This window comes from Aquarana catesbeiana, linkage group LG04 (assembly GCF_042186555.1).
Source record: "Aquarana catesbeiana isolate 2022-GZ linkage group LG04, ASM4218655v1, whole genome shotgun sequence".
Lineage (NCBI taxonomy): Eukaryota > Metazoa > Chordata > Amphibia > Anura > Ranidae > Aquarana > Aquarana catesbeiana.
In genome coordinates, this window is record NC_133327.1 from 432940416 (window position 1) to 432966156 (window position 25741).

At 40.4% G+C, this 25741-nt stretch overlaps 2 protein-coding genes across 2 annotated transcripts in view; one reads left to right on the plus strand and one right to left on the minus strand.

The window, feature by feature from the left end:
- LOC141140338 (protein-L-isoaspartate(D-aspartate) O-methyltransferase-like) overlaps positions 1 to 6299 on the plus strand; it is a gene marked incomplete in the record, with an annotated part of 92395 nt that extends 86096 nt beyond the window's left edge. The window contains 2 exon segments of the mRNA XM_073627398.1: positions 175 to 344; positions 5458 to 6299. Of these exon segments, the coding sequence (XP_073483499.1) occupies positions 175 to 344; positions 5458 to 5470 (183 nt within the window).
- A 159-nt stretch (positions 6300 to 6458) lies between these two features.
- LRP11 (LDL receptor related protein 11) overlaps positions 6459 to 25741 on the minus strand; it is a 76107-nt gene continuing 56824 nt past the window's right edge. Inside the window, exons 7-8 of the mRNA XM_073627397.1 lie at positions 22873 to 22971; positions 6459 to 9204 (exon numbers count right to left, since the gene is read on the minus strand). Of these exons, the coding sequence (XP_073483498.1) occupies positions 9050 to 9204; positions 22873 to 22971 (254 nt within the window). The 3' untranslated portion in view covers positions 6459 to 9049. The remainder of the gene's footprint in view (positions 9205 to 22872; positions 22972 to 25741) is intronic.

A 25741-nucleotide genomic window follows, 5' to 3' on the forward strand; every position in this document is an offset into this window, starting at 1 on the left:
GTTGAAGGGACTCGTGTTGAGATTATGAAATGGTGTATGTTGTTCTTTTTTTTTTATTTATTTATTTTTTTTTTTTGGTCCTTTTGTTTTTCTGCTTTGGCTTAGTCTCAGAAACATTGTTGACTCTGACTGTATAATACAGTGGTGCTTAAAATGCTATTTTGTTTGTTCCAGCTTATAGAGCAGCTTAAACCTGGAGGAAGGCTAATACTACCTGTTGGACCAGCTGGAGGAAACCAGATGTTGGAGCAGTATGATAAGTTAGAGGATGGAAGTGCCAAAATGAAACCTCTGATGGGGGTGATCTATGTGCCTTTAACAGACAAAGAAAAGCAATGGTCAAGGTGGAAGTGATTTTCTGTCCCACTCTTTCTTCTTCCAATCACATACAAGGTGAAAGGTCTGGATTTTAGCAGATAAATGTAATGACTGCATTTGCTGCTGTCACTGCTTTCTGCTACTTCCATACCATTAACACTAGCTTAACAAAGTAAACCCTGGCATGGTGTGATGGTGATTTCAGAAGTAATTTAAACCACGTTACTTCTGTGTATGACTTCTGGTATAGAAGTGTAAGCATGGAAAGATTCAGCTTGCCATTTCAAACCTTTTTGCATTTTTCATTCCTTTGAGTTGCTTTACTGTAATTACAGGGGATTTTAACTAAAAACATAAGTTATTCTATTTTACAAACTTTTGTATGCAGGTTTTTTTAAGAAGGTTATTTGTGAAATATTCGTTTCCTGCCCAAGGAGGTCTGCTGTTAACCAACGTTGAAGGGTACATGTTAAATTACATGTCCTTGCAATTATTGTTACTGGTAAAAGAATCTTGACAAACATGCATTTTGAAAGTTCTGACTCGACTTACTACATGCTTGTTCTAGGTGTGACAGCAGGTCCTTTCTTACAGGGAGTCATACGTTTATATCATAAATCTGTGAGCATTATATGTTCTCACCCACTTTTTTATATGTACAGGTATCTTTGATTTCCTCTGCTATAGGTTCAGGCTCTTTAATTACCCACCTAGAATTTTATTTTGTATTCGCACTGTTCTCTTTATGAAAAAAATAATAGTATATGATACAGTTATGTTCCCGACTTACGAACATGTTTGGTTCCGGTAACACATTCATAAAAGTAAGGCTTATAATGCATTTCACACAAATAATGCATGAAAAACAAAAAAATACTGTAAAGAAAACATTTTTCGTACAGCACCTTGAAATGTACAGTACAACAGCTGACAACGGAAGTAGAGTTACTGACCACCATCTCCTAACCACCCTCCTCCAGTCAGTAACTCTTCTTCCGTTAACTCCATGTCAGCTGTTGTACCGTACATTTCAAGGTGCTGTACGATTAAAAATGAAGTTCAATGAAGTTGTCTCCTTGAAGATCTAGCTCCAGCTTCTCACGGAGGGTTACTAAGTTTGCTGAAGACCTTTTTGGACTCATCATCCACCTTCTCAAATCCAAGAACATCATAACCAAACTGCAAGCAAAGGTTCTTCCAAACAAACAAATGGACCTTGCCCCCACCTATAACTGGCCTTCACAGCAAGGAGCACATGAAAGGGCAATGCATGCAAAACAGGTTCTTCAAAACCCCATTCATAGCGACGACCATAACCTCACACCAAGCAAAGTCAATGTTTTATATGGCCTTGTAGATGTTGTTATAGTCTTTCCAAAATTGTCACAAGGTTGTTCTTGATTCATCAGTAGCCTTTACTGCCTGAAAAGCATAATGTAAATAATATTTCGTGGCCGTTGCATTACTTTGACGTTGGGATGAATGGGGGGTAGCCCAGAGTATTGTAAAGCAACAAAAGAATGTTGAATGGGACAACTTTCTCCAAGGAACTTTTCTCTATCTCTGGGATAAATTGGTGGACAAACCAGTCCTGGAAAATGGTCTGTGTAACCCAAGCTTTGTAGTTGCTCTACCACACAACAGGTAGAGAGCCCATGGCTATGATTTTAAGGGCTCTTGGGTTCTCTGAATGGTAAACTAAGAGAGGCTTCAGTTAAAATTACCCGCCAGCCTGCAACAAACCAAATTTCTGTGTCACGGTTCATTAAAAACAGGGGTTTAGTTTTCACACATTTGCAAATACTTGTGTAAGCTGCATAGTCTGCGACAAAGCACCCCAGTATTATCTGTAGTCCTAACTCTATACATTTTGAGAGCCTCCATAGTAGGAGCATATATAATAATGGATAGATTAATGCCAGGTATGCCTGGAGGGAACCCACTCCTCAAAGGCACAGAGGTGCACTCAACACCCAGCAAATAGCACAGTGGCAGCGAAGTTGTCCAGTGTGCCCCCTTACCAAATAACCAACGGCACAAACAAACGGCAACTGCACCATCCTATAAGGCCCCATTCACACTAGCGCGTTTTTTGATGCATTTTGCAGAAATGCACGGGAATTTTTTAACATGGGTTCCTATGGAACATGTTCACATCAATGCTTTTTTGTATCTCAGCGTTTTTGGAAAGGGTCGGGGACTTTTTTTCATGCAAAAAGCAGCGTTTTGCATGTAATGGTTTTCAATGGACAAGCATCAAAAACGCAAGTGCTGCGTTTTTGCAGCGTTTTTGATGCGTTTTTGGTGCGTTTTTGCCGTTTTTTATTTTTTTTTTTTTTTATTTATTTTTTTTTTGTAATTTTTTTTTAAGACTGTAAAAAAAAAATGAAAAAAAAAAAAAAAAAAAAACGCAAATCGCGGCAAAAACGCGGCAAAAACAAAAACGCGGCTCAAAAACGTGGCAAGCATGAAAAAAAAAACCTCCAAAAACGCTCAAAAGCCACATGCATAGGTGTGAATCGAGCCTAACTGGCCGTAACCAGAAGGAGCACATGGAAGGGCATGTCAAACAATAACAAAAAATTCCCAGCTCAACTTACCAGCCATCTTGCAACAAAATGGAACAACAGAGTTAGCCTGTCCTTTGCTGCTTTATAGCCTGGCATAATCTTTAACTCCTTACTGATGTAACTTCAGTCTGGCATCCTTTTCCAGTTCAGCCCTGTCTCTACATCAAAAACCTGCTTAGGTAAATAAGCAATAAACAACACAGTAAGTGCAGCGCTAAAAAATGTGAAATATGATATCAATTAAGATGAATAAAATTATGAAATGCTCAAACAATGGTGTATACAATAATAAGTGAAATTAAAACCATATAAAAAAGAAAAAAACTACCAAAAAAAAGAAGAGAAAACTAAAGCAATGTCCCATAGTGATCAGTGAGAACATCCATGAAATGAATATGCCTCCACAGGAGAAAAAGTAAATTGCAGGAAACAAAAGCTGTGACACCAATCTTCCAATTGCAAAACCAATGTGTATTCAGGTCAACACCCAAAAGTGAGGTAGCTTGCTTACCAAAAAATCATGACTGCTGCTAGCAGTCTCTCCCAGCACAGGGAATTTGGAAGTCTCCCCAGTACTTATAATCCTCCAGATCAGCCGTTCTCTCTATTATTGCTCTGTTGAGTTGTCCTCTTTATCAAGCCTGGGATGCTCAATGATCTGTATTGTATAAGGACCCCCCCACCTTAATTTTATTTATTCATTGAGCATCCCAGGCTTGATAAAGAGGACAACTCAACAGAGCAATAATAGAGAGAATGGCTGATCTGGAGGATTATAAGTTCTAGGAAGACTTCCAAATTCCCTGTGCTGGGAGAGACTGCTAGCAGCAGTCGTGGTTTTTGGTTGACCTGAATACACGTTGGTTTTGCAATTGGAAGATTGGTGTTGCAGCTTTTGTTTCCTGCAATTCACTTTTTCTCCTGTGGAGGCATATTCATTTCATGGATTTTCTCATTGATCACTATGGGACATTGCTTTAGTTTTCTCTTCTTTTTTTTCTTTTTCTTTTGGTAATTTTTTCTTTTTTATATGGTTTTAATTTCACTTATTGTATACACCATTGTTTGAGCATTTCATAATTTTATTTATCTTAATTGATAGCACATTTTTTAGCGCTGCACTTACTGTGTTGTTTATTCCATTTGAAAGTTTTTTGGTATTGAACTTTTGGTGCTGGCTGCTTTACACTTATAACATTTATTTGCTAATTATTTAGTGCAGCGTTGACCCTAGGGTCCTTTTTTTTCCATACTTGGGTAAATAAGCACCTGCATCAATATCGCCTCATCACTTATGTTGTGAGGGTTGGCTCTAGCCTTGCACCTTTGAAACCAGCCATGGCTGGCGTTAAAAGATGCACCCTTTGATTCTTTACTGCAAGTCTTGATACAGGCTTTTAGCTTTTTCTTGAATCCGTATTAGGCTGAGCGGGACTTAAAGCTTGATTCTGCATCCACACCCTAAGATTTCTCCACTTCCTCTATCACTATTTGCACTTTTTTTTATAATATTCTCGACATCATTGGCGCACCAGACTTCACTTGTTCCATGATCTTGTCCTTGTTTAGAATTGTGCCGATGGTTGAACGATTCATGTTAAAAAAAGGAGCGTCGTCTACCATCTTTTCTCCTCGCTCCAATCTCTTAATTCTCTTCACTTTTGTTTCTGTTGTTCTTGCTTGGCACTTCTTAGCGGTCCCCGCTACATCACCACTGCTTTTACGCTTGCTTCCAGACATCCTTGGCTTGAAATCCACCCTATACTACTATACTAGTACTGAACAGTAAAGTACACAGCAGCATGACCAGATTCGCAGAGGGTGCATGCATGTGAGAATGTCCGGCAGACACGTGAGCTACTTCCATGAGTTGACATGCGAACGAATGTTCGCATCTTTGAAAGTTTGCAACTTGAAGGCTTGTTCATATCTTTGAAGGTTCAGAAGTAGGGGACTTACTGTACTAAAATTTGCCTTTTAAGTTTAACTTGCTACAGCATACAGCAGCCCTTCTAATGTCTTATGCACACCTATCCACCCTCCACGTTCCAGATTCACAATTTGTGGCCTATGAGGAGCTGCACAGCTGCCACTGCAAACTCTCCACCTGGGAATCTTATCCATTCCTATAGAAGGGATATATATATATATATATATATATATATATATATATATATATATATATATATATATATATATATATATACACACACACACTGTATAATACATCCCAGTGATAAAATAAAGAAACATATATATTATGTTAATATTAATGCACCCATGCATTGCCCATGGACTAACTATATCTAAAAACACACCTTTTTAATTTCTTTAGAATGTGCTGGATTCTGAAATAGGTTGGTATAGGTGTGTATATGTCTTTTTCTATATCTTTACTCACAAACTAAAATGTGTGCACTTTCTTTAAATTACATATACATGCTGGTGTGTATTTATGATTAATGCAATTTTTTTTATTTTGCTTGTTGCTTTGCATTTGCCTTATATAACTGCATTTTCAATGCTCTTTAACATGTAACCAATAATTTTCTATTTTCTTTGTCTTCAGGGATGAATTGTAATGGCTTCATCACTCCAATCCAAACATAGTATTATGGCGTGGTGCTTCTACTGCACTCTCAAAGGCTTTTTTTCTCCAGACTCCTCATTGGTGCAGCTTGTTTTGGATTTTGTTACCCTGTTAAAAATGGCATGGAGGTTTTTTCCCTTTTTTTTGGCTTTTAAGAAAAATATAAACTGTGCGAATTTAAGTTGAGATATTTAATTTCAATTTTTTTTTCTTCCTCATTTTATGCATTAAAAATGCCAGTGTACGACCCAGTGCAAATGCACCACATTGTGAACTATTTAAAATTGCACATATAATGTTTAATATCTGAAAACATTAAAACTGCAACATTCAGTATCAATGTTAAATGAATTCGCAAATGTTCACAGAATGACAGAGTACATGCACAATTTCACACTTATGCTAAATGCTGCTAAACATTTAGAACCGAGCTTCCTTCTCAGAGCTTTGTTTTTTTTTTTTTTTTTTTTTTTTGATGTGGTGTGCTAGAGTAGCATGTGGATGCAGTAAGCAGCTTCACTTAACTACCAAGATGTGTGTTTCTTGATACCCCACAGGTGTGTGAGCACCGTGGACTGATATCTTCAGTTCGACAGCTGTAGACACCTTAAACAATTCTGTTCAGTCAGAACACACAAATAGTTTTCATCATTTGCAGATAAAGAAATAATTGGAAGCCTATGTTACATCAAGCTTTTTTCCTGGTGATGCATTTTATAGTTCACTGCTGTGTACAACACGTGCTGTGTAAGCCATGTTCTTGCAGTTGAACAGTTTATGCAGCTACGCCGCTTTGCCAAATAAAGTACAAAACAATGGAATGCTCCTGAGGTAGTTCTTTTGTGTGGTGTCATGTGTTGTTACTCTGAATTGACATGAATGAAAAGATTTACAACAGGCTGACTGTGTAACAATGGATCTAAAGGATTTTTGCTTTTTTTTTTTTGTCATTCTGGGAACAGTGGCATGCAATTTGCTAATTTTTACTTTTTTTTTTTTACTTTTACTGTTTTGTAATCAGTTATGTCTTTGAACAGATGGCAAGAATGCTAACGCTGCGTGATCTTGGCAAATGAAATAAATCAGCTGAGACGTTTGTAAAACCCTTATGTGTGCTATTGTTTTGCTGCAAGCACATATATTTAGCTACCCAGCATCAAAATGATAGCATTACAGATGTAATATTACAGCACATTTCAAACTGTTAACCAGCCTGTAGTTTATTTGGCAATTGCCAAACCAGGAAAGTCACCACTGGTAAGCATTATATGCAGGTAGCAGATCTGTTTTGAAATAGAATGTGTTCCACAGTTAGCCATACAGGGACATGAAATGGCCACGTAATTGTTTATTTACACAGCTGCCTCAGACCTTGAGACCTTAGGTCATTTTTCTTCAATAAATTATGTATTTGGTGTCCACGATGTGTCTTTGTGAAGCTGATTTTTACATCATGTGAGTCCACCCCTGTGCTCAGTGGTTCTTCTAGTCAACACTACACCAGGGGTCTCAAACTGGCGGCCCTCCAGCTGCTGCGAAACTACAAGTCCCATGAATCATTGCAAGGCTGACAGTTACAAACATGACTCCCACAGGCAGAGGCATGATGGGATTTGTAGTTTCGCAACAGCTGGAGGCCTGCCAGTTTGAGACCCCTGCTCTACACTGTAGTGATATGGTGGTTCATGGGAGAAACCACTGAGCACAGTGGGATAGACAGCAGATTTACACTTCCAGAAGTATTTGTTCTGGAAGACTCCTAAGCCGACGATTTCTGCAGCAGAGTTCAGTGGAATGGACAGCAGGAGAGGAAAGTATTCACCTTGTTCTTCTGCAGGTGCAGTTTTGTTCAACACATTTGTGTAAGTGATGGGGTAATAAGTATGTGCTTGCAGATAAAGAGAAATTTGATTGGGCTTTTGTAAATCCAAACCCAGTTCATATATTTCCATGTGGACCATGTTTGTGTATTTGTTAGAAAGCACTTATATAATCATATGTGTATACAGTATATAACCATCCCAGAGTAGCCACTGTACACTACATATGAAACTGGCTTTGGTGCACTCAAGTGGTAAAGTTAGCATGCGTATTCCAGATGTGTTTGAGGCACTCACAGGTCTTGAAACAGGGAGGTAGTGCAAATCACCAATGCTTATTGGATCAGCATTATGAGGGTGTGCTGTGATATATAACACTACTGTGCAAAAGTTTTAGGCAGTTTTAGAAAAAAGTGTTTAGTTTATTTTTATCAATTAACAGGATGGAAAGTAAATGAACAGAAGAGAAACCCAAATCAATATTTGGTGTGACCACCCTTTGCCTTCAAAACAGCATAATTTCTTCTAGGTACACTGGCAAACAGGTTTTTTTTTTTTTTCTTTTAAGGAATTTGCCATGTAGAATGTTCCAAACATCTTGGAGAACTAACCACAGATCTTCTGTGGATATAGGCTACATCATATTCTTCGGTCTCTGTAATCCCAGACAGACGTGATGTTAAGATAAAGGCTCTGTGGGGCCAAACCATCAGTTCCAGGATGCCTTGTTCTTCTTTACGCTTGTAATGCTTTCCAGCCCTTCAGTAAACAAACTGCTACAGCCAAATATTTCTAATTTTTGACTCATTAGTGCAGAGCACCTAAAGATAGCATGGGCGTGTACCCTCTTTCTATCACTATAGAGGAAATGAAAATAGATGAATGCTACAAACACCGATAGGTGAATTTAAAACCAAAAATAACGTGATATGCTGTAAATGGTGCTGCGCTGTTGAAAACTCAGTAATAAACTACAAAAACTGTGAAATCCAAGAAAATATAAACACAAGCTGGAAAACAAACACTAGTATCAGATGACATACTGTATAACTTCTGAAATGCAACCGTGTATTATTCAAAATGAACACAAGATGGCAGTTAAGATCCAATGGCCACTGTATAAAACTTCTTAAAGTGCAATAGTGAAATAAAACGTCCAGTGCAAATACACAAAGTATGAAGTGACTAAATCCACACAGTCTATGAAATCACAAAGTGCTTGACAGGTATGTAAAGTGCATTAAGAGCCCTTTCATACTGCTAGCGCCTGGGCGTCAGCAGTAAAGCGCTGCTAGTTTTAGCAGCGCTTTTAACACCCCAATAACGCCTGAATAAAGGGTTAAAAGCGCTGCTGCCGAGGTGCTTTGGCGGTGCTGCCCATTGATTTCAATGGGCAGGGGCGCTTTAGGAGCGGTGTATAAGGGGGTTCTCCTTGTATAAATCCAGCAAAGGGTAGTCACACCAAATAGTGATTTGATTTAGATTTTTCTTCTGTTTGCCTACTTTGCATTTTGTAAATTGATAAATTAAAAATATATCATTCAAATATATATTTTTGAAAGCATTTTTACTTTACAGCATTTTTTCACACTTTTGCACAGTGCTATATATAAAAACATTTTTTTGTTATTACAATAGGCTATTAACAATCCTTGTTGGGCACACTTTTATTTTCTCAGGTGTTTCTGATTTAATTTTACATTGACAGTAATTTAATGGAAAAGACAGAAGGGATGTTGCTTCATATTGTATTACAGGTACATGCCATTAATGAGATAATCTGACTCCTCTGACGTTAATGGGCGAGCATTCTTCAGCTTGTGTCTTACCAGCCGAAGACGACAAATTACCATCAAGAGCAGTAATGATGTTATTGCCAAACCGAGGGCCAGTGGCAAGACTGCTCCTGAAAAACAGAACAACAAACAATTTCAAACACTGGTTCTCCGAGCAATTAAACACATCACACCGTTGCACTAGATTTCATTGAAATTACAAATAACAGCCCAGTATGGGTCCATTCACCCTCCGTGTTGCATAAACAGACTATACAAAAATAAAAAACTTTCCGTGCTTAAGTGCGCTAATACAATATTGCTGGCAGATTATTATCTGGAAGTTATAAAAATAAAAAATAAATACGCCCATAAATGCAAAAGAAAATGTTATTCAAGCATTATCTCTCTTCCTTGCAAAGGTGCTTGACCAAAAAAATAAAACAAAATGCACACAAAACATGAACTCTGAGTTAAAATTCACTTGGTTTACTGGATACAGGTGATCAACTGTCCCTGCTACAAATGCACACAGTGTTGATGCATTTTAACAAGGCTACCAAACTGCACACAATTAACCTTTAAATAGCCTTATTTTCAATTACTAAGCATCACTTGGACCCTCCCCTCTTATTTTAAATTCTGTACCTTAGTGTCCAGTACATGTGCAAAAGATCACATGGAAGTCAGGATGTCCCGCTTACATATGCATAAAGTATGTGCCACAAGTAATTTTTCCTGGCACCTCACCATGGCAGCATTGATGGGTATGGAAAAATCCTGTTGCCCCCTGGACAGCCCTCCAGTGTAGCAAAAAAAAAAAAACCCTCATCCTGCGTTTTTTTTCTGTCCTTCAATAAGTCCAGAATTCTGCAGCATTTTTCAAGCAAGAACTCCTCTTGTGGGTTCAGACACTCCTGTGGGGAGGGGGCAGGTGCTACTCTAGATTAGGACATTATCCTACCCACTCTGGAGGCATAAAATACTGCTGATCTTATGAGCTGTGCGAATTGTGTATCTATCTCACTTTCTTTGCTCTTTTCCTTTCGACCTCTCCGCATTAGGCTGCATGGGATGTCATTGCTGTGTTCCAGAGGTTTTTGACAACAGTTTTTTGCTGGCTGATGTCACTTTTGGTAATTGGAACGCATCTTCTGTTCCAGAAATCTGCCAGCAGCCATGTTTCTGTGGGCAGGCATCCTCCTTTGGTGAAGACTGGAAATACATCACTAATTGGAAGGAGCATTTGGGTGTCCTAAATTTAAATGCACACTGTAATTATGGAGGTGGTGGTGACTCCCACCCCCACTGTCTTGTTCCTTTTCTCTGCTCACTTGGCTGAGAGTTAACTAGGTTTTGGGATTGTCTACTTGTTTTTAGTGTGCTGCCTCTCTGCATTCTTTTTACCTTTTTTTGGATAGGTGCCTCTGTATATTTATATCTTATGCCTTGCATCTGTTTTACAGTTACTTTAAACTTTTTGGTTTTATTTTTAGAGTTGCCTTTTTCATCACCTTTTTAGGATTGTGGAATTTTTTTCTTACACGCCTTTGTGCTTATTACTTAGCTGTATCCAGTCTGCTTTTTGGCTTTTCTAATACATTTGCCACGAGTCTACCAATGCCCCAGCAGCAAGATTCTTCAAATATTATGTAGAAGGAAGTTGGTTTGTTTTTTGATCTCAAGTGTACTACACATTGCCAAGTGTTTCAATTCTGTGAGAGAGAGAAGTTCCCAGAAGGAAGACAGGGGTCCTACCCTCAGAAGAGATTCACTGGCCTTTAGAACTTCAAGTCATTCCCATCATCATTCATCATCCTCTACTGGTTGACACAATTGCTACTCTCATGACAGCTCTCACTGCTGATCATCCAAGAGAAAATTAACGATGGGTATGTCTGACCACAAGGAAGGAGGATATGTGAAGCATGCTGTAAAGAGGCCACTGCTCCTAGTATTGAATAACCTCAGCCTATAAAAGATTACATAAAGGAAGCTGTTCTAGAACACTTAAAAGAATATTTGGCTCATATTAAGCCTGCTACCCCAAGCCCCCCCCCCCCCCCCTCACCTTCTACAACAGCTGCAGTATTGTCTCATGTTATAGAAAATCATCATTACTCCAAGGATAACCCTGAGTCAGAAAGGTTTGAAAGCTGCTAGGGACATGTTTTTGCATACTTCATAGGTCCAGCATGGCGTATCTTATACCTGATGGGCCACTGGGGAAACTATAAATCGCTGTAGTAGTCTGCTGCTACTGAGATAGTTGCAACGATGCCACAGCAGTGGCTGACAGGAACCAGCAGGGTGAACCACCAGAAATCGAGCTGCCCTGAGAGAAAAAGGAACTTCTCTCCTGGGCAGAAACTCACATTTTGTCTCTTGGCATAGACAACTAGAAGGCCAACTTCCTAAGCTGCAAATGCATGGATCTGGAGGAACTTCACACAGAAATCATCCAGAATCTCGGCCCACAGTGGAGGACAACATACTGTATGTAGACACCCTGGCCTCCAGATTCAACAACAAACTGAACAGATTTATGGCCAGGACCAGGGATCCTCTGGTCTTCCCAGTAGATACCCTAGTGATTCCTTGCACGCCACTCAGGCTGATCTATGCCATCCTTTTGATTTAAAGATTATCCTTCGGCTGCTGAGCAAGATAGAAAAAGTGTTTCGGTGGTCATTATCACACTGAATTGGCCCAGAAGGACATGATGATACACCAGACGTGCTCGGATTAGTGGAGGACAAGCCGTGGGTTCTTCCAATCAGGCCAGCTCTACTGACACAAGAGCCTCTATTTTATCCTGCTTCTCTTGTGCTGGCTTTAACTGCATGGTAGTTGAAACCTAGGTCCTAAAGGATAAGGGTATATCTGAGTTAATTATACCCACCTTGCTCAGAGCAAGAAAATCCAACTCCCACAAAATCTATTATTGCAAATGAAGGGGCCTTCCCAGCATGGTACGAGAAAAGACATCTAAGTCTCAGAAAATATTCTATTGCTTCTATCCTGGCTTTTGTTCATCCTGGAAAAAAGTTTAAGTGTCCACGCTATGGTGTGTGCAATAGATAATCAAAAATATTAAATTAATTAAATAATTGAACAATGGGCTGCTGCTATAAGGTAAAAAAAAAAACCCTAGTGGTGATTCAAAATAGTTATACTCAGCGCTGCTCCTAAGTATGGAAATAAATTAATATGTAAACAATAATATATTAAAGTGCTGTGCAAACACAAAGTGCAATCAAAATAAAGTCCTGTAGTGCAAAATGAACGGGTCCTAGGACCCGTTCATTATGTTAGGTCTTCCAAAGGAATATCTCGAATTGGCTTTCCTTTCCTCATGGCCATCAGGTCTGTTAGGAATGTTTCTGAGCTATCAGCCCCTTTTTGTAAAGACCTTTTTTTGTATTGCATGAAGACAGGGTAGTCTTGAGACATAGACCACCTTTTCTATCAAGGTGGTCTCTTCCTTCCACCTCATTGAAGATATTATCCTTCTTTCGCTGTGGCCTGCCAAAGAAATTTCCTTACACGGTCTACATCTAGTTAGCACTTCGGGGGACATTTTTTTAATTGTTTAATAAAGGAATTGTCAAAAAATGGTGTATTGTCTTTACTCACTTTTTACACTTTTTTGGTGAATGGGTAGAGGTACTACGTACCTCATACTCATGGGGCAGCCAAGGAGGGGGTCTTCCAGATTCCGATAAGACCCCCACAATGGGGAAGAGGCCCTTGTCCCCATCAACATAGGGACAAGGTGCTGGGCTGCATGCTCAGATAAGGGTCTGGTATGGACCTTACGCCATTTTTTTTTTTCTCATAGATATGATGCAGGTGCAACTTTCATCTGACTTTTTTTGAGGATTTACATTGAGGTCTATGGAACTCAAGTTGCATGAAAGACGGACCAAAGTAGTGCAGGAACTACTTTGAAGTTGCACAGATACGATTGGTACTCATAGGAAACCATGGGATGCAACTTGGGGATTCAGTGTGGGGACCAAAAGAAGTATTAATGTCAGCTTCTTAACTTTGCCCTGTATTAACCACTTCCCACCTGCATGACGTCATATGGCTTTGGGAAGTTTGAGTGGAGATATCTGGATGATGCCTGCAGCCTCCAGAGATCGCATGGGCTATCCCGTGCGATCAGGAAGCCGGAGTTTGACGCCATTCCACAAGCGTGCGCAATTTTAAGCATGATATGTTGGGTATCTTTTTACTTGGCATACCATCTTTTATATTTTACAAAAAATGGTTGTTTTTTTTTTTGCATTAAAATTCATTAAAGTGTATTTAAAAAAAAAAAAACTGCATTCGGAAAATCACTGCGCAGAACAATGTGTGAAAGAACAATCGCCATTTTATTTTATAGGTTCTCTACTAAAAAAACATAATATTTGGGGGTTCTGAATAATTTTCTAGCCAAAAAAAAAATAGATTTTTACATGCAGGAGAAAAATGTCAGAATTGGCCTGGGTGGGAACTGGTTGAATCTTATAAGTTATACTAGTAGGTACCCTCAAACACATCTAAAGATGCACTGTTGTCGGATCTGGCCAGGGCCATAATTCACACACGTGCAGTACACTGTGCATTCACAGCGCACTGCCTGTACTGTGATTGCAGAGAGAGCCGTCCCGGTACCTCTCGTGTGCATCTGCAGGAGTGACATTGCAGCTTTGACATTCAAAAGGCCAAACTTAGAATGAAGAATACAAGCTTGCAAAGATGGAAGCAAGGGCAGCACTGACAGCTCAGTGCTAGAGGGCTTTGTTTGACAGGCAAGCCTGTCATAATGTGCTATTATGTGGCGCATACTAACACATGATGCCATAAATGAGTTAGCAGCCTCAGTGGCTAAGACTGGAGAGACTATGCATACAGCTGTTACTGGCAGCTTGATGAGAGTGTGGCTAAGAAAAGAAAAATCTTGGCTTTAGTTTGTCAGAATGATCTGAAGTTAGCTGAAACAAGATTCTACAGCTTTATGAGATTAAATCAAGAGCTTTTTGGCCATTGGACTAAAAGCTATCATCAAAAACACACCATCATCCCTGCGAAGCATGGTGGTGGCAGCAGCTTGTTATGGTAATGTTTCTCTGCAGAAAGCCCTGGAAGATTCGTAGGCAGAAGAATGAAAAACACATAAAAACTTGGAGGAAATTGTGACGCAATCTGCAAGAAACAATGTCTTCCAGCAAGACAATGACCCCAAGCATAATACAAAAACTACACAGGATATGCTTACAAAAAACAATGCTTAAAGTGATTGTGCCCACTGGGCACAATCTAAACCCCCTTCCTAACCAGACCAATTTGCAGCTTTCAGTGCTTTCACATTTTAAATGACAATTACTCAGTCATGCAATACTGTACCCATGTGAAATTGTCCGTTTTTTTTTTTGGGGGGGGGGGGGTTTTCCACACAAACGGAGCTTTTGTTTTGGTAGTATTCAATCACCACTGGGTTTTTTATTTTTTGCGCTATACATGAAAAAAGACCGTCAATTTTGTAAAAAAAATTGCATTTTTCTTTGTCAGTTTTACAAGTTAGTCATTTTTCTTCATGAATTTTGGCCAAAATTTATACTGCTACATATCTTTGGTAAAAATAACCAAAATCAGTGTATGTTTGGTCTTCGTGAAAGTTAGTCTACAAGCTATGGTGCCAATCATTGAAAATTGATGATGAATTTTCTCATTTCTGATTGATGAATTGATCTAATTTCTTGACACAAGCCAGAAAAGTATAAATACCCCCCAAATGACCCCTTTTTGGAAAGTAGACATTCCAAGGTATTAAGTAAGAGGCATGGTGAGCTTTTTGAAGTTGTATTTTTCCCCACAATTCTTTGCAAAATGAAGATTTTTTTTTTTCCCCACAAAATTTTCATATTAACCACTTCAGCCCCAGAAGATTTTACCCCCTTCCTGACCCAGAGCACTTTTTGCGATTCGGCACTGTCGCTTTAACTGACAATTGCGTGGTCGTGCGACATTGCACCCAAACAAAATTGACGTCCTTTTTTTTCCCACAAATAGAGTTTTCTTTTGGTGGTATTTGATCACCTCTGCGGTTTTTATTTTTGCGCTATAAACAAAAAAAAGCGACAATTTTGAAAAATAACGCTATTTTTTTTACTTTTTGCTATAATGACTATCCCCCAAAAATATATAAAAAAACAATTTTTAGTTTAGGCCGATATCTATTGTTCTACATATTTTTGGTAAAAAAAAAAAAAAAAAAAAAAAAAAAAAATCGCAATAAACACATTGATTGGTTTGCGCAAAAGTTATAGCATCTACAAACTAGGGGAGGGTTTTATGGCATTTTTATTAATTTTCTTTTATTAGTAATGGTGGCGATCTGCGATTTTTATCAGGACTGCAACATTATGGCGGACACATCGGACACTTTTGACACTATTTTGGGACCATTGTCATTTATACAGCGATCGGTGCTATAAAAATGCACTGATTACTGTGTAAATGACACTGGCAGTGAAGGGGTTAACCACTAGGGGGCGATGAAGGGGTTAAGTGTGTCCTAGCGAGTGATTCTAACTGTGGCGGGGGGGTGGGCTTCAACTCACATGACAGCGATCACTGCTCCCGATCACAGGGAGCAGTGATCGCTGTCATGACACAAGGCAGAACGGGGCCCGGAGCCCGTTCTGCAGCTCCGTGATACGATCGCCAGGAGACTGGCGGACATCGGGTCCGCCGGTCCCACAGGTATGGTCACGCTATATGCGGTGGGCGCGTGCGCCTGCAATCCCTGCCTCTTAAAGGGGACGTACAGGTACGCCTATTTTCCCACCGCTGCGCCGACGTATATCGCATGCAGCGGTCGGTAAGTGGTTAACAAGTTATTTCAAACACATGGCATTTGCATTCCACAAATTGCACCCCAAAACACATTCTGCTACTCCTCCTGGGTATAGCATTACCACATGTGTGAGATTTTTTAAAAGCCTGGCCACATACAGAGGCCCAACATGCAAGGAGCATCGTCAGGTATTCTAGGGACATAAATTACACATTTCATTTCTTGACTACCTATTACAATTTTGAAGGCCTTGGAGCGCCAGGACAATGAAAACACCCACAAAATGACCCAATTTTTGAAAGCAAACACCCCTTTACATAATCTGAGACATGAGTCTTTTGAAGATGTCATTTTTTTCAACAAGTTTTTGGAAAATGCGGAAAGAAAATTAAAACTTTTTTTTTTTTTTTTTAAACACAAAGTTGTCCATGTATTATTATTATTATTATTATTATTATTATTATACAGGATTTATATAGCGCTGACAGTTTACACAGCGCTTTACAACATTAGGGCAGACAGTACAAGTACAATACAAGAGGAATCAGAGGGCCCTGCTCGTTAGAGCTTACAATCTAGGAATGTATAAGCTATTTCTAACACATAGCACGTACATAGCAAAAATGAGACCCCAAAACACATTCTGCTACTTCTGGAGTATGGCGATACCACATGTGTGAGACTGTTACACAGCCTGGCCACATCCAGGGGCCCAACATTCAGGGAGCACCATCAGATGTTCTAGGGACATTACATTTCAAATCAAATTTCCCACCTATTAGACCCCTTTTACACTGAAGCGCTGCTAAAACAGCCGTTAAAGCGCTGGTCGTTTTTTGCAGTGCTTTAGCAGCACTTTTCTGGTGCTTTTTTTAAAGTCAGGTGACAACCTGACTTTAAAAAAGACCCGTTTTGTGGCGCTTTGGAAGCTCTGCCCATTCATCGCAATGGACAGGGGCATTTTTGAAGTGCTATTTATAGTGCTCCAAATATGCCCCAAAGATGCTACTTGCAGGAGTTTGCAAGCGAACTCCCCCAGTGTGAAAACACTCATTCAAATGAATGGGAGGTAGTTTTCAGGTGCTATTTTTAGCGCTAAAGCGCCTGTAACCGTATGAAAGGGGTCTTAAACATTTGTGAGGAACTGATGGGCACTATAGTGGGATTGATGTGGCATGGATAAGCACTGATGTTACATATAGTATATTACATATAGTAGGCGAGGTTGGAAAAAGACAAGTCCAACCTATGTGTGTGATTATATGTCAGTATTACGTTGTATATCCCTGTATGTTGTGGTTTTTCAGGTGCTTATCTAATAGTTTTTTTAAATTATCGATGCCCCCTGCTGAGACAGCCGCCTGTGGAAGAGACTTCCACATCCTAACCGCTCTTACAGTAAAGAACCCTCCACGCAGTTTAAGGTTAAACTGCTTTTCTTCTCATTTTAGTGAATAGCCACGTGTCTTATTAAATTCCCTTTCATGGAAAAGATTTAGCCCTATTGTGGGGTCCCAATATGTGGCACAGATGAGTACTGATGTGGAATGGGACGAATCCTGTGAGTCCTCACACTATATATATCTATATTTATATATAGATATATATAACTTGCAAAAGTATTCACCCCCCTTGCTTTTTTACATATTTTGTTACATTACAGTCTTTGGTTCAATGTTTTTGATGATTTTAGTTCAATGATTTTTCTGAATTTATATGTGATGGATCAGAACACAATAGTCTAAGTTGGTGAAGTAAAATTAGAAAAATATATACATAAAACTATTTTTCAGAAATAAAAAACTGATAATTGCCATGTGCGTATGTATTCACCCCCTTTGTTATGAAGCCCATAAAAAGCTCTGGTGCAACCAATTACCTTCAGAAGTCACATAATTAGTGAAATGATGTCCACCTGTGTGCAATCTAAGTGTCACATGATCTGTCATTACATATACACACTTTTTTGAAAGGCCTCAGAGGCTGCAACACCTAAGCAAGAGGCACCACTAACCAAACACTGCCATGAAGACCAAGCAACTCTCCAAACAAGTAAGGGACAATGTTGTTGAGAAGTACAAGTCAGGGTTAGGTTATAAAAAAAATATCCAAATCTTTGATGATCTCTAGGAGCACCATCAAATCTATCATAACCAAATGTAAAGAACATGGCACAACAGCGAACCTGCCAAGAGATGGCCGCACACCAAAACTCACAGAGCGGGCAAGGAGGGCATTAATCAGAGAGGCAGCATAGAGACCTAAGGTAACCCTGGAGGAGCTGCAGAGTTCCACAGAAGAGATTGGAGTATCTGTACATAGGACAACAATAAGCCATACGCTCCATAGATTTGGGCTTTATGGCAGAGTGGCCAGAAGAAAGCCATTACTTTCAGCAAAAAACAAAATGGCACGTTTTGAGTTTGTGGGAGACTTCCAAAATGTATGGAGGAAGGTGCTCTGGTCTGATGAGACAAAATTTTAACTTTTTGGCAATCAAAGAAAACGCTATGTCTGGCGCAAACACAACACATCACATCACCCAAAGAACACCATCCCCACTGTGAAACATGGTGGTGGCAGCATCATGCTGTGGGGATGTTTTTCAGCAGTCGGGACTGGGAAACTGGTCAGAGTTGAGGGAAAGATGGATGGTGCTAAATACAGGGATATTCTTGAGCAAAACCTGTACCACTCTTTGTGTGATTTGAGGCTAGGACAGAGGTTCACCTTCCAGCAGGACAATGATCCCAAACACCGCTAAAGCAACACTTGAGTGGTTTAAGGGGAAACATGTAAATGTGTTGGAATGGCCTAGTCAAAGCCCAGACCTTAATCCAATAGAAAATCTGTGGTCAGACTTAAAGATTGCTGTTCACAAGTGCAAACCATCCAACTTGAAGGAGCTGGAGCAGTTTTGCAAGGAGGAATGTGCAAATATCCCAGTGGTAAGATGTGACAAGCTCATGGAGACTTATCCAAAGCGACTTGGTGCTGTGATAGCCGCAAAAGGTGGCTCTACAAAGTATTGACTTCAGGGGGGTAATTAGTTATGCACATTGGCTTTTTCTGTTATTTTGTCCTATGTGTTGTTTGCTTCACAATAAAAAAAAAATCTTCAAAATTGTGGGCATGTTCTGTAAATTAAATGATGCAAATCTTCAAACAATCCATGTTAATTCCAGGTTGGGAAATACTAAATCATGAAGTAGTTTTTGTCTTTACACCTTTCAACATAAGAAGTGATGCCTGGATCAGTGCTGGAGCAGTCCGTGGTGGATTGATGTTTTGGTGTTTTTGACCACCTATAATTTAGTGGTCCAGTTGTGAGGGTAAAAGGGTTGGCTCATTGTGGTGTTGGTGGAAGATTACTGTTAACCTTTTAATTAAGATCAATTCATCTATTGGGTGCCTCTCGGGATTGATGGACATTTTCTTTGTTACCAAGGACATTTAAGCATTGCATTTCTCTATTTCATACTTGTACATTGTTGACCACAGTTTATACTAGATGCTGTCCGCCTGTCATTTTTAACCTGAGCGCAGTATTATCTATTTTTATATTGTATGGATGTGGCACGGATGAGTACTGATGTAGCATGGATGAGGCACAGAAAAGTACTGATGTGGCACAGCTGGGCATGGATGAGCATGGATGAGCCAAAAGGGGCACAGATCAGTGCCGTAGGCACGTCACATCAAGCCCACAGTGCTGCAGCTGTCTTTTTGCTATGGCCCGGTCGGCAAGTGATTAAATAACCAACATGTTATACTTACCTGCTCTGTGTAATTATTTTTGCACAGAGCAGCCCAGATCCTCCTCTTCTTGAGTCCTCTTCACTGCTCCTGGCCCCTCCCTCCTGTCAAGTGCCCATTCAGACACGGCGCTGCCGTTCGGCCCCTCCTCCTCTCTCCTGATTGGCTAACTGACTTTGATAGTCCTCAAGGAATTGGGGGTCCCAATGGAATTCCCTTAATTTGCAGGGATTTCCTCTCCATTCATGCAAGCTCCCCTACAATCAGAGAGAGCTAAAGCAATTTTGCAGAGGAATAGGGAAAAAGTGCAATATCCAGGATGTGTAAACCTGAGACCTAGTCAAACTATCTTAAGTAGCTTTTGCTGCCATAGGTACATCTACTGAATACTGGCTTGAAGGGGTTGTATATCTATGCATTCAGTTAATGTTTTTTTTTATTGTCATTGATTTAGAGATAATTCTGCAAAAATCAGTTTTCATTTGAGAGTATATTTTCTTATTCAGATAAAAAAAAAAAAAAAAAAGTAAATCCACTGTGATTCAATATTCTATGACTATAAATATGAAGGCTTTCTTTGAGCTGAATGTTTTTATAGGCACCGTGGGTCACCTAAACTTTGGAGCTCATGTAGTTCATGTGTAGCTCATGTGTGTTCTTCCTGCATTTGATATGCTTTTCAGATGCAAGTCAGCAGATTCCCATTGACTTCAATGGAATAGGGTAGATCAGAGGTCGTAAACCCCTGGGCTCGGCCCAACACCGGGCCATGGCGCCTCTGCTGCCAGACCGCCCCACAAGGGAGACTGTCAGCGGTGCGACAGCCGAGCAGAGAGATCACATCTCTCATTGCCCACACAGCTGTTCCACGTTTACTTACAGGGCCACGAAAGCTGCTCTACATGGGGGAGCGGCCGAGCAGAGAGAGAGAATGACGTCATCTCTCATCGCCCGCCCTCACTCTGGGACAGCACCGAAAACCCAAGTGCTAACTAGCTAGCTAGTTTATCAACGCTGAGGTAAGGCTGTCAGCACCTGTAAGTACTGTACTCTGCAATGCTAGGGGAGGGAGCATGATTTTACGTTTAAATGAATTTGTAACAAGCTGCTATTTTTTGGTGGCAGGCTGCAGTAGTGACAATCTACATCTGGTGGCAGGTAACAGTGGCAATCCACATCTGGTGGCAGAATAGTGACAATTCACATCTGGTGGCAGGCCGCAACAGTGACAATCCACATCTGGTGGCAAAAACGTGACAATCCAAATCTGGTGGCAGAAAAGTGACAGTCCACATCTGGTGGCAGAAAAGTGACAGTCCACATCTGGTGGCAGGCCGCAACAGTGACAAGCTGCATCATGTGGCAAATGACAAGCTGCATCTGGTGGCAGGCGAAGTGGCAAGTGACAAGCTAAAGGTGACGTGGCAAGTGACAAGCTGCATCTGCTGGCAGGTGACGTGGCAAGTGACAAGCTGCATCTAGTGGCAGGTGAAGTGGCAAGTAACAAGCTGCAGGTGACGTTGCAAGTGATAAGCTGCATCTGGTGGAAGGCGACGGTGGCAAGTCACATGCTCAGGCTCCCATTGATTCTGCATTATTGTAGTTTTCATAGTTTATATTACAATGTAATAATAGAAATAATGCGCTTCAATCATCCTGACACCATATCAACCATGGTGCTGTGATGATTGAAGCTCCAACACCAGCCATTGCCCCGACAAATTGCCCGCGAAAACCCGCATCGCAGGGCCTTTGCATATATTTCTTCCACGCAGCCGGTCCCCAGAAGATGGGGACCGGCTGCAGCACACCCTGTTGAAGTGCATTTGAATTGAAGGCAAAGAAAGTTAAAGTGTTTGTTAACCCCCCAAAAAAATTTAGAGATCCTGGTCCCTTATGCCTGGTTCACACCTATGCATTTTTTAGTACATTTTCAGTTTTGCAGAAACACACTACATTCCATTTAACATGGTTTCCTATGGATGTAGATCACATCTGTGTATTTTATGGAAAGGGCCAATGGTTTAAAGATGTGTACTGAAAAACGCAAAATGCACCTGCAATATGCAAACTGCAACCAGCACAAGTGTGAATCGGGTCTTAAAGCAGATTAAACAGCACAGTGCTTGTGCTGTGTAATCTGCCCCTCTCTAAACTGTAAAAAAAAAACCTGCTTGATCCTGCCACATCCTGTATCGCCCTCTCTGCGCTGAACACGAAAATCGGGGCTCCTGAGCCCTGACCATCATGGTCGGGGTAGGTCCCTTGGTCATCCGCAGCCCTGCCCTCAGCTTTCCTCTCTCCCCCTCACCCCCTCCTCCCTGCCTGTCAGTGTTCTGATTCTCTGTTTACACCCCTCCATCCCCGCCGCTATTAGTACAAATAAAATTTTATATATGGTCACTGCCAGACTCTCTATTATAGGCAGGCATAGCACACTGTATACGTTTTTTATAAAAAACGAGGCTTGTAAATACCAATTTACCGCGATCTTCAGGCCGGTCATGTGATTTTCAGCCGGTTTCCAGGGCTACTGTAGGAGGGGCTGAGCAGCCATGTGACCTCCCCGGCTGACCTCAGAGGGAGATATCGGCCCCTCCTGCAGAAGCCATGTATCGGAGCTGTACAGCGGACGTGAGTCACGTGACCGGCCTGAAGATTGCGCTAAATATGTATATACAAGCCTCGTTTTTATAAAAGACTTATACAGTGTGCTATGCCTGCCTATAATAGAGGGGCTGCCAGTGCTTTACATATTTGGGTTCACAAACATTTAAACAATGCATCTTATATTTGCATGCATGCATTAGAGCAGTGCTGAATTCAAATAGAAAGACTGCGTTTGACCAAAACGCCCATTTTCATGAACCCTTAAGGCCCACCCAGACTTTTACAGTCTGTTGCAGCTGCATTAATATGTGTTCCATCAAGGTAGCTCATTCATTTGAATGGGCTCCCAATGCCAATCCAAAATCAGACATGCATTATTTGTTTTAACACAGCATACAAAAACACGTGGTAGTGTGTTACTGTGCATTATGGTGTTCTTCCAAGCATGTGTATGGTGCATTGTCCTGTGTTAGCACAATACACCTCAAATCGATAGATCTGAATGGAGGAACATTTTTACAAAAGGTGCAGTGTAAAACTCAATTTATTTCAAATTTCTGGACTACCAAGTACACGTAAATACCTGTCTCAGGCACTGGGTGTCCGCTTCCCTGCGGGATGTCTTTTGAAACATAGAAACTTGATTCCTCTATATCCTTGTCAGTGTTTGGTGAAGCAGTGCCTGCAAAAAGGACTTATGTTTAGTATCTTAGGAAAAAAATAAATCATACTCATCAAAATTTCAGAGCTATACAAACTAACATAATAAACATCAAGTCACATTGCTTCTGACAATATCAGAGCTTTTATGGAACGATATTACTTTTTACACATATATGACTAATATAAATGCTTGTACCAATGCATGGTAAGAATCATCTTCTATTACATAGCTTTTTAAACTTGACAGTCTAGTAACCTTTGCATTTACAATTCATTAATTTAGGTTTTCACCTTTTAGTTGATATTTCTATATCCAACAATAAGATTAGCATTCCTTGTCTAATGACTTAAAGGAGTTGTAAAGTCTCGTGGTTTTTCACCTTAATGCATCCTATGCATTAAGGTGAAGGCGGAGGAGGAGCCAGGAGCACTCTGCAATCAGCGGCAAAATGGCCGCGATGACTATATTTAGGCTGCATAGCATCCTTCCAATCATATCCCCCCGATGAAGACACGTGACCCTGTGTCGAACACGCGTAGGGGAGGGGCCAGGACGGAGCACAGAGCCATTCACTTCGCTGTGATGCGACGCACTATTTACCCCTTCTGACAGACAATAATGGAGGCTATTGTTAAATTGATTTACGCACCCCAAAAGTGTGAGTACCCCACTGTGGGAAGTTCTTTTACTTCAATAAACCTTTTAAAAGGATATCACACTATCCAGTTTTTTCTTTTACTTCACTTGTGGAGCTGCTGCTAAGACTGTGTATCTGGATGCCATCATTGAGCCGTGAGATAGCTCCTAAGCGTGTTTAGATTCAGTATCACAGCTGAGTCACACACTCTGAGGTGAGCGGCTGTCCCAGGGGGGTCACTGGATGACACTTGAGCATGGGATTCTGAGCACTAAGCACTAGGAATATTGCAAGCACGTTGGATTTTCTTGATGAACTATTATGGACTCTCTATATATATATTTTATCATTTATATATATATTTTATTATTAATATATTGGATCCACTGATCACGTGCTATATTGTTTTTGGATTCGGTATTTTCACTTATTGTGTGGCACTTGGCACTTTCTTTGTATTTTGCACTTATCATATGTATCGTGATATATATTTTTGCACGTTGCACTTTTGTCTTATGCAAGTAGATGTATATATATTTTTTGATTCACTATGTCATTGGCACCGGCTGAATATTTGCCATCTTTGCTTGGATGTCATTACATCTAGCATGCCATCTACACGTTGCACTTTAATGCATTGATTTGTTTTTTGAATATCCATTGCTCTTATTTGTATCTTTTTATACAGTACCTTCAGCAAATCGTACACATTTTCTTTAATAACATTTTTTTAACATTTTGAATATTCTCTAGATATATATATATAGTAATGCACGGTATATGAAACGTGTTCTACGCAGGCAGCTAAGTGTTTTTCACGCTTGAGGCATTACATCATTGCGGCTCGCAAGGCTTTTCTTTATTTATTTAGCCAGGAGCACTGCCGGGGGACCCCAGAAAAATGAGGATCAGGGCCGCTCTGTGCAAAACCCTTGCACAGAGGAGGCAAGTATAACATGTTTGTTATTTAAAAAAAAAAAAACATTACAATCACTTTAATCCTGGTACACACAGGCCAAATATTGGCCGGTTCAACAGCAGCTGGCCAACATTCGGCCTGTGTGTACAGCAGGCTTTCTGACAGAAGCCAGATGTTGCGGCAGGAGGGCAGAGAATGCAGTGAGGTAAAAAAAAAAAAAAAAACGTTTTGTCTTTATAACCACTTCAAAGTGGTTGTAAACCTCAGACATGAACTATGAACAAAGCATATTCCTCTATAGCAGGGGTCTTAAACTGGCGGCCCTCCAACTGTTACAAAACTACAAGTCTGATGAGGCATTGCAAGGCTGACAGTTACAAGCATGACTTCCACAGACAGAGGCATGATGGGACTTGTAGTTTTGTAACAGCTGGATTGCCTCCAGTTTGAGACCCCTGCTCTATAGTGTGTGTTTGTCTCAATCCAGAGCACCAAGTGTCATTTCAGTCCACTGGCTCGTTTCTCTGCTATCTCTGCTATCCCTTCTGACAAGTTTTCCTGACACCAAGAGAACAATGGTGACAGGGGAGGGAGCTTTAGCTAATGGACAGCTGTGTGTTGTGTGAAGAGGGGTGTGTCCCTTCCCTCCAATCAGGGGGAGCCAATCAGCGGGTCCAGTGGATGCGATATCTGCCTGCCACATGTGATCGCTCCACAGAGACATCAGTCTGCTGATGTAAGCAAGGCAGATCGCTGGCCTGTAAGGTATGAACAGAGAGATCTTGTGTTCCTGCTAAGGAACACAGATCTCTGTTCATACAGTGAGTCCATCCCCCCACACAGTAAGAAAGCATCCCCTAGGGACACACTTAACCCTTTGATCGCCCCTGGTGTTAACCCCTTCCCTGCCAGTATCAGTACACTAACAGTGCATATTTTTAGCACTGATCACTGTATTAGTGTCACTGGTTCCCAAAAAAGTGTCAGGTGTCCGATTTGTCCGCCGCAATGTTGCAGTCCCGCTAAAAATCACCGATCGCCGCCATTACTATTAAAAAAACAATGCCATAAAAATACTCCATAGTTTGTAGACGCTATAACGATTGCGCTAAACAATCAATATACGCTTATTTGGATTTTGTTTACCAAAAATATGTAGCAGAATATATATTGGCCTAAATTGATGAATAAATTTGTATTTTTTAATTTTTTTTATTGGGTATGTTTTATAG